This window comes from Oryctolagus cuniculus, chromosome 5 (genome assembly GCF_051225735.1).
Source record: "Oryctolagus cuniculus isolate XC-2025 breed Fujian yellow rabbit chromosome 5, ASM5122573v1, whole genome shotgun sequence".
Taxonomy (NCBI): Eukaryota; Metazoa; Chordata; class Mammalia; order Lagomorpha; family Leporidae; genus Oryctolagus; species Oryctolagus cuniculus.
Genome location: NC_142871.1, coordinates 69,366,986 through 69,383,079, shown reverse-complemented (window position 1 = coordinate 69,383,079; position 16,094 = coordinate 69,366,986). Strand labels below are relative to the sequence as shown.

The window sequence follows — 16,094 nt, the reverse complement described above, 5'->3', positions numbered from 1 at the left end:
CGGTGTTTTCATTCATTTATCCATTTAAAAATAGTAGTTTACTGACTATTCTACGTCAAACATTGTACCAGGCGCTAGCAACATACAATGGGACAAAAACAGAGAAAATCTTTACTCAAAAGGGACTGACCTAGGATCTATCTCTGTATTGTACAGATGCTTGTTAGGAAATAAAGGTGGGAAGACTCCTGTTTGGCATGTCTGCAAAGAAAAAAAAAGGACTTCACATTCTAGTGGAAAAAGTTTCAAAAATGACATCATTTCCATTCATGAGTTTGTATCCTTTGAATTTGATTTGACCTCTTCAAAAACTCATGTTGAAATTTAATCTTCATTGTGAGGTATGAGAAGAATGGAACTTCGATCTGATTATGATGGGCCTTTGGGAGGTGATCAGAATCAGATAAGGTCATCAGATGGAACCCTCATGTTTGAACATGGATGCTTTATAAAAAGGAGATGAGACCAAAGGGTATACATACACGCACACACTCCCTTGTCTCTCACCATGACCTCAGAATTCTGCCTGTAAGAAGACCTTAACCAGATGAGCCCCTTTGACCTTGATTCGGAACCATGAGCCAAAATAAACCACTTTTCTCTATAATTTACCCATTATATCATTAGCAACAGGAAATCAACTAAGGTAGAAAATTGCTACCAAGAATCGGATTGCTGCTAATAATGAATACCTGAAACTGTGGAAGTGACTTTGGAGCTGAGTAATGGGCAGAGGTTGGAATAATTAGTGAAAATGCATAGAATTCCAGGAAATGCTGATGTTGACTCATGAATTAAGGAGACTAGAGAAGAGCTACAATGTCTTAGAGATTCAGTAAGTGGTTGCGACCAGAATGCTGATGCAAACGAGGAATATTCTATTGGCGTTTGGAGTGAAGCCACCCTGTCACACCATTGCAAAGAATTTGGCTGAACTGCATCCATGCCCTAGAGCTTTTAAAAAGGATGAATTAAAAAGTGATGAACTGGAATATCTGACAGAAGAAATACCCAATCAACAAAGCATTCAGTTTCTGCTGCTTGGTTACTTGTTACTGAATATGGTATTATTGAGAAACAGCATGACCTAAAGGTAGAATGTATAATTAAAAGGGAAGCAGAGTAGAAAAATTTGAACAATTCCTAGCCTGACCAGGGAAGGAGTGAACAAAAGAATAAGGTATGGGTGCTGCCCAGCAACTGCTTGTTAGTCATCAACATGGATAAGTGGAATCAGAGTGAAAAATTGTGAAGATGAGAAGCCTGGTGAGGAAATGTTTTCAGGAGAACAAAATGAGAGTACAGTTGATCAATCACTTACTGCAGATTCTAATCATAAAAACATTGGGAAAATGGCCCGGAGGGTATCTTAGGAATCTTCCAGGCTGCTAATCCCATAATAGGCCCAGAGGCTTAGGACACAAGTTTCATGGAATGGGCCCAGGTTGCTCTCCACAGTCTCACCCCCTAGGGCCAGCTGGAGATTTTCCTCACTGCTTTCTGGAAAACTCCTCTACAATGATCTGAGACATGATTTAGGTGGGTCCAGGTATAGCTCATAGCACCACTCCAAAGGGAGCAAATTGCAGACACTGGTGTCTACATGGTGCTGATTCTACAGCATGCAGAGTGCAAGAGGTCATGGTATCTTCCTCCAAGAGTTAAAGTCTAGGGGGCCAGACAGACTTTCCTAATGGCTTAGGGCCCCAAAGGGATTCCCTGAAGGGGTGGTGCCTCATCTTGCTGTGGGAGTGGATCTGCAGCATGAACCCAGAAAGACAGAGCCATGAGAAATATGCCATGCCTGTTTTTCACAGGCACCAGCCATGGAGCAGTAAGATGTGAGCAGCAAAGCTAAGTGGCTGAGGCCCAGCCTATTACAGGAAACACACTTACTGCCACAGTATGCACAAGATGCCACACTTAGAGCTTTGAGATTTTTTATCTGCCCTGCTGGATTTGGTCTTGCTTTGCATCAGTCCTTTCTACTTGTGTAACTTTCTTTACCTTTACAGCCTCAAGCTAAAATAAGTTTGTTTTGAATTTCAGATGATACTTCGGGCTTTTTAATTAATGCTAGAATGAGTTAAGAATTATATGAATGAAATTACTGTATTTTTCACGTGAGAAGAACATGAATTTCAGGGAGCATAATACTATAGGTTAAATATGGTTTGTCCCTCCAAAAACTCATGTGGAAATTTAGTCTCATTGGCAAGGCATTAAATAATGAAAACTTAATCAGACTATGGTGTGGAGAGGTAAAGACTGGTATCTGACTGGGAGTAGATAAAGTCTTTAGGGTGGAAACCCCACGGCTGAGACCTGGGGACTTTTTAAGAAGAAGGAGATAATTCCCACCCTACCCTCTGCTCCTAAATCTGTATATGAAATAAATAAAGTTTGTTCACCTTATATAAATAAAAAATTGTTAAGGAGAAAGACAGATACTGGAGGATACACACACATGAACACACTTTCTGTGTTTCACATTGTGATACTTGACACCACTACGAGATACTTCCAGCAGGAAGCATCCGATAGATGTGGTCCCTTGACTTTGGACCTGAACTGTGAGCAAAAATAAGCCTCTTTTCTTTATAACATACCTAGCCTGTGGTGTTGTGTTTTTGGCAACAGAAACTATACTAATACAGAACCACTTATGAAGAAAATGAAAACCTGGTAGGGAAGTAAAGAGTGACAGAATGAGTGGTCAGGGAAGAATCCTTGAGTCATAACATAAAAACAGACACTTGAATGAAGAGACAACAACCCACGTACATATATGATGGGTGACTTTCCAGGCAGAGGAAGCACACAGAAAAAAGAAAGTGTGAACATGTTTGAGGATCATCAAGGCATTCATAGTTGTGGAATATACAACTATGTATACACAAGGACTGGAAGAATCCTGGAACTGATGTTGGTGGAGTAGCTAGGGGCTATATTTTGTAGTGCTCTGTAGGCAAAGATGCAGAGTGTGAACTTCAGGGGCTGGCTCTGTGCTTAGTAAGCTAAGCCTCTGCCTGCAGTACCAGCATTCTATATAGGCACCAGTTCTAGTCCCAGCTTCTCCTCTTCCAATCCGGCTCACTGATAAGGCCCAGGAAAGCAGTAGGAGATTGCCCAAGTGCTTGTGTTCCCACCCACATGGGAGACCTGGAAGAAGCTCCACGTTCCTGGCTTTGGATGGGCCCAGCTTCAGCCATTGTGGACATTTGGGGAATGAATCAGTGGTTGGAAGTCCTTTCTCTCTATCTCTTCCTCTCTCTGTCTGTAAATCTACCTTTCAAATAAATAAATAAATCTTTTTTAAAAAGAGTGTGAATTTTAGATTATATTCACTGTATGCCCGAAGTCTCTGTGGAATACTAACCAGGAAGTGATGATCTGGTATGTATTTAAGAAAAGCCTTTCTAATCTTTGGATGGAGAGTATATTCTACTTGGGCCAGATTGAAAGTATAGGATCAGTTGGAGGCCATAGGAAGGGTCCAGGTGATGTGTGAAATAGATGGTGATGGAGATGACACACCACGTGTACAGAAAGTGAGCTGTGTTTCCCTGCAAATGCACACATGGGCAACGTATCTGCTCCCATTATGCATTGTTCAGAGTTTAGGCAAAGGTGGTATCACTTGCAAATTAATACGCATAATTAGCTTTTTAAAAATGTCTTAGCTAAGACAGATTCTGATGATGCAGTTTATTCAGTGCACTTACTACTTTGTTTTACTCAAGATCAATAAGTAGAAAACAATGCTTACAACTATTTTGCAGCAGGTGCCGCGGCTCACTGCCTGTGGAGCCGGCACCCCAGGTTCTAGTCCCGGTTGGGGCGCCGGATTCTGTTCCAGTTGCTCCTCTTCCAGTCCAGCTCTCTGCTGTGGCCCAGGAGTGCAGTGGAGGAGGGCCCAAGTGCTTGGGCCCTGCACCCGTATGGGAGACCAGGAGGAAGCACCTGGCTCCTGGCTTCGGTAGGAAGGAAGACCTTTCTCCCTGTCTCTCTCTCTCACTGTCTAACTCTGCCTGTCCAAAAAAAAAAAAAAACCTGTTTTGCCATTGGTAAATCATAAGAAATTTCACAAGTATTTATAAAATGTTTCACTGAGCTGAACATGTATTAAAAATAAGTTAATTTTGTCCTTTGATTTTTGAAGCTTCATAAAATGCTAGAGTTTCACATCATAATCAAATTTGGAGTCACTATGCCATTCATGAAGATATGTTTCATTATTTCATTTTTTTGTATTAGGTAATTAGAAATTAAGAATGTTGTATTAGGTAATTAGAAGTTTTTATTATTATCTTGTGAGACCTTAATCAATGGGTTGCTATTAGCTATATAATCCTACAAAAAGAATTACCCTTTTCTCTGTAGATAGTACATTAACTTTAATTATAATGCTACACAAATAAATCTTATGTCTAGAGTAAGGCCAAAAAAAGTTTAATTGTAAAATTCTAATTGTGTTCTTTAATTTTCTCTGAAAATTTTATTTCATTAAATTGAAACTGTATTAGGGTTACATTTGCTAAGCAGTTACTTGATATCGGATTTTGTCCAGTACTCTATGGATGTTAAGTTCATTATAATCACAAGGATATGTAAGACAGTTCGGAAGGGTTTCACATAGATGGTGGAATACTAAATTAATACATATTTATTTATTTAGTAAGATAGCTGCTGCTTAAGAAACTGTGTGAAATTTCTGGACTAGTGGGAGGTGAAGATACTTTACCATCCCCTTTATTAAGAGCTATGTGCTGTTATTGAAGGAATACTTGCAAATTTTAATGTGCTTTGCTCTTTTGGGAATGAAAACAATGCAATTACAATAATATGTACACTAGAATCTCATATAATTTTGGTTGACCTACATGTGAAATAATCAGAAATAACATAACACAAAATAACATATCATTGAATTTTGTGACTCAGTTTATAAATACTACAAAATACTACAAAAGTTAATGCATTTAGGAATTCAGAGACGGCTACACAGGAGAAAAATAAATGCTGATATTTCTTGTGGAATATGAATAATGGAGCAAAGGAAAGACCATTTTGGATAGGGAAGTACAAAACCAGACTAGCAGTAGAAATTGGCATGCTGTCTTTGAATGATTATGTAGAGAAATTATAGGAAATGAGTACGGCTAAGTAATCTTTGGAGCCACACTCTCCTTATATTCTCATGCTTCAAGTTAACTGTTCTGAAAGGAAATCACACTATAAATAGTTGGAATTGTTGTGAAGATTAATGAATGGGACAAGAGCAAGATATGTAGCACAGTTTTGGTCCATAGCAAACATATTTAATGCTAGCTATTATTGTGAATTTCTTTTTCTTACTGCTGACACTCTACCAATTTAAGACTTACTGTTCAGGCTACAAATAACAGACTAATTGTTTCACAAAAGCTTCTCTGTCCTAATCAGGTAGAAATGAGTTTCCACTTTATTTTATACTAAATATTTAAGTTACAAAAATTTGCATTCATCTTCATTTGCTAAAGCAGATGTTTTCCTTCAAATTTTTGTCCACTGTCACTTTCTAATGCAAGATCATTTTGTCACTGCTTAGAATTAGAAATTATTTATCAGATTTATTTCTGTTAAAGTAAACTGTTTATACAGAGATAATATTCACAGATTATTGAATTTAACCATCAGATTATCTATTTTCCTCCAATTTCTCCATCTTCAATGGCATGCTATTTGACAGGAAGATAGCACAATATTTTTATTATATTCCAAGATTATTGTATTATTGGGATACTTGTAATTAAGTTGGATCATTGGATCTTATTCAAAGAACATGCTATGATGTATAAATATTCCTGCTTAAAACTAAGATGGTCCTTAGGTCTTATTTTTAAAATATATTTAGTGCACAGTTTGATACTATTTACTTGTGACAATTGATGTTTGATAACTTATGTTACTATTTGATACTTATGTTTACTATTAATAGTAATACCAGAAATCTAATTAACTAATCAAGATAACACATTGAATCATACAAACTGAGGATATGGTAAAAAATTTTATTTTTAAAAAATTATTAAATTTTATGTTTTAGAGAAATTTTAGATTTAAAGAAAGTTTCCATAGAAAGTAGAGTTTCTGTATATTCACTTCTCTCCTATTCCCTGTACACAATTTTCCCCATTATCAGCAGCTTCCATTATTGTAGTGTGTTTGTTATGATTGGTGGATGACCACTGATACATTTATTTATTTATTAAAGATTTTTAATTATTTATTTGAGAGGCAGAGTTACAGAGAGAGAGGGGGAGGGAGAGACAGAGAGAGAGGTCTTCTGTCCACTGGTTCACTCCCTAGATGGCCACAACAGCTGGAGCTGGACTGATCTGAAGCCAGGAACCAGGAGCTTCTTCCAGGTTTCCCACGTGGGTGCAGGGGCCCAAGGACTTGGGACATCTTCCAGTGCTTTCCCAGGCCATAGCAGAGAGCTGGATCAGAAGTGGAACATCTGGGACTCCAACCAGCACCCATATATGATTCTGGCGCCACAGGAGGAAGCTTAGCCTATTATGCCACAGCACCACCCCCACCCAATACATTTATTATTTGCTGAAGTCCACAGTTTACATTTGGAATTATTCTTCATATTGTACAATTTTATGAGCTTTTATTAACATTTAATGCCATGTGCCAACCACTACAATACCGTAAAATGTTTTGTGCTGTACGCGTTCAACATTTCCTCTCTTCCCCTGAACCATTGGCAATCACCGATCTTACTGTTTTCTCTAAAATTTTACCTTTTCCAGTTTGTCATATAATTATTACCATACTGTATGGAGGTTTCTCAGAATGACATATGTCACCCAAGTGAATGCTATTCCATTATATGGCTGTAACAGTCTGTTTGCCCATTCATTTTCCTATTAAATGTTTAAAACTATCTGCTTAAATCTTTTGCTTCAAATAACAAATTTCTTTCATACTTGAAAGTATTATTATATGTTGATAAACAACTTAATACTTTATCCCTTTTAGTATTTTTTTTTTTTTTGTTCTACTTAATCCAATTGGTTGAACTCTGTAATTAACACACTATGGCGGCCAGCACTGCGGTCCAATAGGCTAATCCTCTGCTTGTGGCACTGGCACACTGGGTTCTAGTCCCGGTCGGGGCACCGGATTCTGTCCTGGCTGCCCCTCTTCCAGGCCAGCTCTCTGCTGTGGCCTTGGAGTGTAGTGGAGGATGGCCCAAGTTCTTGGGCCCTACACCCGCATGGGAGGCCAGGAGAAGCACCTGGCTCCTGCCTTCGGATCAGGTGTGTCGGCCGCAGCGTGCCGGCTGCGCCGGCCATTGGAGAGTGAACCATCGGCAAAGGAAGACCTTTCTCTCTGTCTCTCTCTCTCTCACTGTCCACTCTGCCTGTCAAAACAAAACAAAACAAAACAAACAAACAAAAAAACACACTATGGCCTTGTCTAAATAAGATCGGAGTCGTCGCACTCAAAATACTTCCATAGCCTTGGCAACTCATGACTAGAGCCTAGGGAGATTACTGACTCCATAAACAAGAGTGTCAATTTGTTAATTCAACAACAGGAGTCACTGTGCACTTACTCCTTATGTAGGATCTCTGTCCTTAATGAGTTTTACAATGTGAATTATGCTATAACTAGTACTCAAACAGTACTTTACACTTTGTGTTTCTGTGTGGGTGCAAACTGTTGAAATCTTTACTTGATATATGCTAAATTGATCTTTTGTATATAAAGAATTGAAAATGAATCTTGATGTGAATGGAAGGGGAGAGGGAGCAGGAGATGGGAGGGTTGCGGGTGGGAGGGATGTTATGGGGGTGTAAAAGCCACTGTAATCCATAAGCTGTAATTTGGAAATTTATATTTGTTAAATGAAAGTTTAAAAAAAGAAAGTATTACTATTTGCATTTTTTGTTTTTCTGTATTTGTAGTAGAAGTTTTACTGGGGCAACGCTAAGTAAATTTTGAAATTAGATATGATCTAGTCAACTCTATTAATACAAATATGTGCCTATATAACAACTTTATAATATTGTGGTGGTTTTTTTATTTTTTATTTATTTTTTTTTTTTTGACAGGCAGAGTGGACAGTGAGAGAGAGAGACAGAGAGAGAAAGGTCTTCCTTTGCCGTTGGTTCACCCTCCAATGGCCGCCGCTGCAGCCGGTGCACCGCGCTGATCCGATGGCAGGAGCCAGGATCCAGGTGCTTTTCCTGGTCTCCCATGGGGTGCAGGGCCCAAGCACCTGGGCCATCCTCCACTGCACTCCCTGGCCATAGCAGAGAGCTGGCCTGGAAGAGGGGCAACCGGGACAGAATCCGGCGCCCTGACCGGGACTAGAACCCGGTGTGCCGGCGCCGCAAGGTGGAGGATTAGCCTATTGAGCCACGGCGCCGGCCTGTGGTGGTTTTTTTAATACATGTTATTTGAATCATGTCCTAACTGTATTGATAAATATAATGAATTTTAAAATCTTACCATATTTCAAGAATAAAAATATTGTTATTAACTATAGCCACCATGTCTTTCAATAGATATGTTGAAATTATTCATCCTATGAAGTGAAGTTTTGTGTCTTTGACCAAAAGTTTTCCAAAGGCCAATCCTTGGTAACTGCCATTCTATTATTTACTTCTGTGAAATCAACCTTGTTAATTTTCACATACGAAGAAAATAGATATAATGTATTCCTACCACAGAAATTACAACTATGAGATAATGTACATGTCTGTTAGTTGGAGTTAGTCATCCCACAATACATGTATGCTTTAAAATACCAAGAAGTACATGATAAATGCATAGAATTTTATCTGTCAATTTTAGTAATAATAAATTAACCCTTGAAAGTATATTCACCTTAGATATTGGCATGAAGTAATGTATACATGAAAAAATTGCTTTTCATGTGCTAAGAAGAGTAAGATACTAGGATACAATGGTACATGGGTAAACTACTTTATATTCAGTCCTCTCAAAAGAGCGGCAAATCATTTCATCATACTGTCCATTTTTTACCAGCAGTCTATATACTTCTTACATAATCATTTTCTCTAACAAAGTTATTTACTTTTTCAAATTGTTTTTATTTCCTTTCCATTTGTCTTCTTGTGGCAAGTGTTCTGTCTGACCTCTGCACCACATCAGGTCTATCAATTACTGGCCTTATTTTTTGCATTTCCCTGTCAATCTCTACAAACCCTTGAATTAATGGATGAATGAATGAATGAGTGAAAAATTCCATCAGCAATTTCTAAGATACCTGTCATAGTGAACCTCTACGTGTGATTTCCAAAATTTTCAGTTCACATCCTTGTTCCAGTGCTAACTTAGTCCATAAAACTCAACATGTTTTCGAAGTTCTCAAGGTTTGAGTTTTCTTACGTGAAAAATAAAATAATGGAAGGATTGTATAAGTACTAAATGTGCTAATCCATGTAACGTTTTCAACTTTATGTGTATCTGTTACTCAGCAAATGATTTATGAATATTAGCAATTATTATTCTTAAATTGATATTTCCTTTATTTATGAATAGAAAGTATGATGACAACTCTCCCAGAACCCTAAAGACCTTTTTCCTTTCTAGTTTTTTTAGAGCTGTTTTTCTCCATTAATAGCTACTCTCTACGTATTATTGTATGCCAACAAACAATAATATTTTGCCACCAAAGTTAGCAGCTTAGGGAAGTTTTTTCTCTAAATCTCTCAACAATATCTAACACAAAGGAGACAGTACAAGGCTAACTTCATTTTTTAATCAACCTTTCTGTTGCTTTCTCCAATGAGCATTCCTTATTTATTCTCTGAAAGCTGTGTATGTTTATTAATAATAAAAAGAATGTAGTAATATAGTGTCTCATCATGGATGCCTTTGTTATTTTAAAATATTGTAATTATTTCTTACAACATATTAGAGTGTAAGTTCATCCCTGACAGATGGGTACATCATGATGAGTGAAAAGCATTAGTAATTTAACATATTTAAGCTACCGTGGAAAATTAGCAATGATGTGAAAATTGAAAAACTCATTTCCTAATGCAATTTAGGCAAGGCTGCAAGGATTTTCATTAAATAATATAAAACAAATTAGAGAGAGAGAAACAAAACTCAGGGGTAGTAAACAGAATCACATTAAAAGATGGTTTTCAATATGTTTTAACTGTTTGAAGACCAAAACCAGTTAACTTCACTCTCATTTCAAAATCAGAAAAACCTTTCTGGATTCCCAGCTATTTGATTTGATGTCGTTATTATTGCTATTTGATCATTGTATTTAGAAAATTATGTTAATATTAAATGGATTTGGGAAACTGTTAAAATCTCAGTTTGGGATGCCTGCATTCCATATTGGAATGCATGGTTCAAGTCATAGCTACTCTGCTTCTGATCCACTTCCTACTAAGGTGCACCCTAAGGTGCAGCTGATGGTTCAAATATGTAAGGGCCTATCACCCACTTGAGAAACCCGATGGAGTTCTGGGCTTTTGCTTGAGCCTGGCCAATCCATGGCTGTTGTGTGTATTTAGGAGTGAACCTGAGGATAAACTATCTCTGTCTGCTGGTATGTCTCTTTCTGTCAGTCTGCCTGCCTTTCAATACAATGACAATACATAGAAATAAAAAAATGGTTTTAAAGTTCAAAATAAAAGCAATTTTGAGAAATGAATGTGCTAAATTTTCAGTAGATTATAAAGCTTTTATATTGTAGTTTTTAAATTTCTTTAACTGCAGTAATTGCTGAGTAGCAAAGCAAATCATGCTTCATTTCAGAGTAAAGAAAGCTTTAAATTTTAACACGGTCCCTACTGGGATAAGTCTCAAGTGTAAAGTCTTTGCTTTATTTAACTTGTTTACTGTTCATTCCTTTCTTGTGACCTAGAACCAATTTTTCTTTTCTTTTCTTTTCTTTTTTTGTTTCTATAGAAAGCTGATCTTGCAGTTGCTCCACTGGCTATTACCTACGTTCGAGAGAAGGTCATCGACTTTTCCAAGCCCTTTATGACACTTGGAATAAGTATTTTGTACCGCAAGCCCAATGGTACAAACCCAGGCGTCTTCTCCTTCCTGAATCCTCTGTCCCCTGATATCTGGATGTATATTCTGCTGGCTTACTTGGGTGTCAGTTGTGTGCTCTTTGTCATAGCCAGGTAACATGCTCACTTTTGTGATTTTTTTGGCAATTGTTAACTCCTTTTTCTAACTAATAATTGTCAAAAGTCACAATCAATTTTACTTTTTCTTTTCTTTATTCCCCATTACGTGCTAGAGAATAACGAGCTTTAAGAATCATGCCCACTTACTAAAATGTACTATGCTGCCTTCTTTGGGCAGAAAGCATGCTGGTTGTGTCAGTAAGCTATCAGTGTGATGGGACACTGTTCTTATCCAGTATCTTAAAGCATTGATAAAAATAATTTTCCTCAGTCTGAAGATTTCTGCTGAACCCAAAGCAAAATATCATGTTTTGCTAAAATGAATTATTAATTTAGTCGTAACAAAAACAAAGTAGTAAAGTTTCAAAGAAGACTTTCTTAAGGAATCAAAATTAACTTAAAACATGTACTCTAAGTTTTAAAAGTTACTATTATTTTAACAAGAAATATTTCACAAAATAAATATATCACTCCCAAATATTGTAATATTGTCATTGACATGTGGATTATGTTTCAAGTTATAGTATCTGAAGTCAAATGCCTTACTGAAAAAAAGTTTTATATATTTATAAAGGCCTTTAAAATCCCTGATACAGGTGAATCAATATTTTGCTACTTAATAGTAATTCATAGATGTAGAAATTTGTAGGCATTTTGACATGTCTTTATCTCATTATTAAATTTTCAATTGATATGTCATTTGAATATGATTTTGTTTGCTTTTGCCTTAACTGAGATAAGGAATATACCTCAGGACTCAATACTTTATTGCTGCTGTAATGACATTGAAGGCCACATACTCACTGTACTCTTTTAATTTTAAATATTATATAACAAAAATATAGCTTAGAAACCAAAATGAGTTAGAATCCTACCTATATTTTTTCATGATAAACACATTTATAGTGTATATATGTGTTTTTGCATTCTATAATCAAAGTTAATTGAGAGTTTGCCTTTTCTTGAGACTGCTTGACATAGGTTCGTTTCATAAATTTGTTACCAGGACTATTTGTCTCTCCACAAATTTATTTTAATAAGTTTATGTATTTTTGCCAGTAGTAAAACAGATGTTTAGCTCACTTAGTTATGGAAATAAAATCAATGATTGGATTATCATAATATTTCTGATGCATTTATATTTCTATCTTTTACAGTTATTTTGATATATTTATAAGTAATTACTATACAACTGTATAATTTTCTAATATATTAAATATTATGATTTGAATCCTTAGCACTCTTATCATTTGCATTTGCCTGCAAACATGTTTTGAAACCTGGTAGCAATGCAGCATTTGATGCTATCTAGTACAGCCTATCAGAATTTTATTTGAAGTTTAGGGTTCTCCTCCTCAAAATGAGAATTTAGAATGTGATTAATTTTTACCTTCAACTTTTTCCATACTCTGTAAAACTAAAACATCTTCTTGTTTTTGAGCATTTTTAAACTAATTCCGTCTTTTAAATGTGAGGCACCATTGTAGGGACAATTAAGATCAATTAATTATAATAATTAATTCTATTATAAGGCCAATATAATTATGATTATATATAAAAATAAACATATATATGCACTCCTATATATCAAAATATTCTGATAAATGAGTTCACACATTTCAGTCAGAACAAAGGCCAAATAGAAAAATAAATTCTACAAAGTGTAGGAAAAGCCTTCCTTGGCATCAGCACGTATACCTTTTTCTCCTTAATCACATGAAGAAAATTTCCCAGCAAGAATATAAATAAAGCCTAGACTTTGTGAGATAGTTATGAGGCATTAATGTGGACTCAATTAAACTGAAGTCATTCTAAAAATAGTTTTCTAGAGATCTTAGAAACTAAATGTTTAGTTGACTCAACTTTATATTAGGAATTTTAGATTTTACTAAATTCCCAAGCTCAGATTCTCTGAAACTAGAATCAAAAGTAAATAATGTAAAGAAACTGGATGTTTTCTTTCTCAGCTTAAAAGTACATTAGCAAGTCCAGGAATGCCCTTATCTAACTTTTCAAAATATGTCCATAATTCTTAGTTTGATGTATAATTTTTACATAATATCTATATAATTATGGCAACCTGTAATGATTTTATGCAAAATAAATACATCAATATCATTTTATTTGAGCAAGCAAAGTCAGGATATTTACCATTTTCAAGTGCCTTTAAATTTTGCATTGTTACTTTAAAATTTTGCCATTAGTCTTTAAATTGATGAATTAGGAAATTATCCTGTTTCAACCTTTTCAGCACTGTGAGAGCAAATGATCTCATATACTTAAATCATTAGGTACTTAAAATACAAAAAAATTAAAATTTTATTTATTGGCAAATAAAAGATGTATAAAATAATAAATAATGTCAGATTAACTATGGTAAGTAATAAATATTATTAGACACTCTTTGTAAAGTAATACTTAATAAACTAAATATTTTGCACATTATTTACATAATACTTCGTATAATTTTGAATAGTAAAATAATTTTATTTAAAATATTTGCAAATTATGGACAAAAACACACACCAAAACTTAAAGTTTTTGAATAATCAATTTAAATTTTAAACTGAAACTCCCAAATCAAATGAAGTTATATGGTTACCAGCTATTCTTACCTGATATTGAACTTTTAAGTGAAAGATGTTCATAAGGTACAAATGCAGATAAAATAGCCAGGTTTCACTTGTAGAAATTAATTGCCTTTCCAATTTAAATGGAATCACAATATTTCTTGAAATTTAAAATCAATGTATCATTTTTGATTTTACTTATTAACAAAAATTTCATCTAGGTTATATAGAGATCACTAATGAAATCATTTATATCGTTGTTGATGTCAAAATATAGTATTTTCTTTATCTTTATGTGCATTATATTAAAAAGTTTTTAGATATTTTAATTTTTAATTAAAAATCATAGAAACAAATATCTAAAACATCACCTCAATTACATAATTCACATTTATTAATGATTTGATGTTGGGTCATATTTAATTTTAGTTTATATAATACCTAAAAAGAATGATAGCAATTTAATTCAAAATTATAATATGATAAGTAAAATACTAAAATATTTAACTGCTATTATATTTACTTTTGTTTTGGTATTAATCTCATATTGTTCCCATTATTGAAACAATTAATCTTGTATATCTAATATCTACAAAATCTTATATCTACAAAACTGCATGTTCATTTTTTTATGTTTCCACATAAATTTAATTGCTTCATTAATCACTTACTCAGTAAGTCAAATATTTGTTGAGTCCCTAATAAGCACTAATTCCAGTTCCACAAAATATCAAAAATAATTCATTTATCATCGGTTCATTAATTTGTTCAGTAAATTTCTATTGTCTACATATAATGAATTAAGAATTGTGCTTGAATCCAAGAACAAAGACAACTGGATATATCCATTATAAAACTCACAAAAATTTCCATATATCTCAGAGTACATATATATTGTCTTTGAATAAACTAATAGAAATATTTGATAGCACTCATGTATTATTTATAGATGCAGTGTATTTTAAATATTTTTCTAAACATTGACAATACATTTTTTCAATGTAGAGAAGCGTACAATTATAAAGGAAATATGACATTAGATGATTTGTTATCCTTAGAATACTAGATTTAAAGCTTTTTTAATAGGTTCTGTCTATAGTCTTAATATTATTACTCATAACAAATTAGGAAATAATAATCATTATTAGAATTCATGTCTTTAAAAATAACTTATAAATAGATTATTTTGCCAATAATTTAAAAAATTTCCCCTCACCTTTATTTATAAAATACACAATTAAGACTATTTAACACATTCTTCAAATGTATTTAATGAATATTAAGGAATAAATGGTGTCTGTTTTTTGCCTTGCTATGGTTTTATATTACATTTTTTGCAAACAATTGCATAATTATTTATAGCATAATGACATAATCAGCATGCTTATCTGATTTAACTGAGAACTCCTCTAAGAATATTATAGATGAGCCAGGAATTCTAGACATAAAATGTCCTTATTCCACATATTTTAACTATTGCTTATGGTTGGCAGAAGTGTAGGAAGAAGTCTTGCCCATGATAGGCCTACACTTAGTTGTATTTGTCCTTAAATATTTTTCCCTCTCTTCCTTCTCCTTTTTCTTTGAACTAGAAATATTACTGTAGAAATGGCAGTTAGTCATGTAAAAAGCCTGGTTAGGGTATCCACCTTTTTTACTGATAAAAAGAGATATTTTTCACCTTGCTTCAAATATTTCCTTTACTAAGTAATTGAGGATATTGATACAGATATTGTTTATAAAATGAGTACATTTAAAGTCACATACATATTTGAACATTTGTGAATTTTGAACATAGATAATTCCAAGAGAACAAGAACTATTTTGAAACTCACCATGTTGATCTAAATTTTTGATGTACAGAGATGAACTACAGAGGACCAAGCCTAAAAGAAGGGAACAGTGGTATACACATTTTCCCTTCCAACAGGATTGATGAAATATTAATAATTATTCCGTAAGCCTAAAAGAATACTGCATGTTTTACTCCCACATTGATTTTTTTTAAATTAAAAATAAATAAACTCTGAGAAGAAATGTAATACTATGTTTTATTTTGCAGTGAGAGTACTATTCCACAAAATTTTGTTAGGCTATTTAAACAAATGAATGTGGTCAAATATAGAAAAAAGGATAAGGGTAGTTAAACAATGTTGACTAACCTGGGCCATCTTAGCTAGCATAGCAAATCAAAGAATATTCATGTGTTAAACACATAACATCTGTGTTTCCTAAGTTAAAAGAGAAGGGCTACAGAAGATTCTTGTGTGACTTTGCATTGAATTACTTGAAGAATTTTTGGAATATTTGGAGAGCGCTTATTATATTACTGGCCACA

At 34.3% G+C, this 16,094-nt stretch overlaps 1 protein-coding gene across 7 annotated transcripts in view; it reads left to right on the top strand.

Annotated features, from left to right (window-relative positions):
- Positions 1 to 16,094, top strand: part of GRIK2 (glutamate ionotropic receptor kainate type subunit 2) — a 736,860-nt gene that overhangs the window by 570,564 nt on the left and 150,202 nt on the right. For all 7 annotated transcript variants that reach the window (XR_011388963.2, XM_017345301.4, XM_089332818.1 and 4 more), the window contains one exon: positions 10,957 to 11,180. Coding sequence is in view for 6 of the 7 variants with exons in the window: in XM_017345301.4 (XP_017200790.1) it covers positions 10,957 to 11,180 (224 nt within the window). In the remaining variant the exon portion in view is untranslated. The remainder of the gene's footprint in view (positions 1 to 10,956; positions 11,181 to 16,094) is intronic.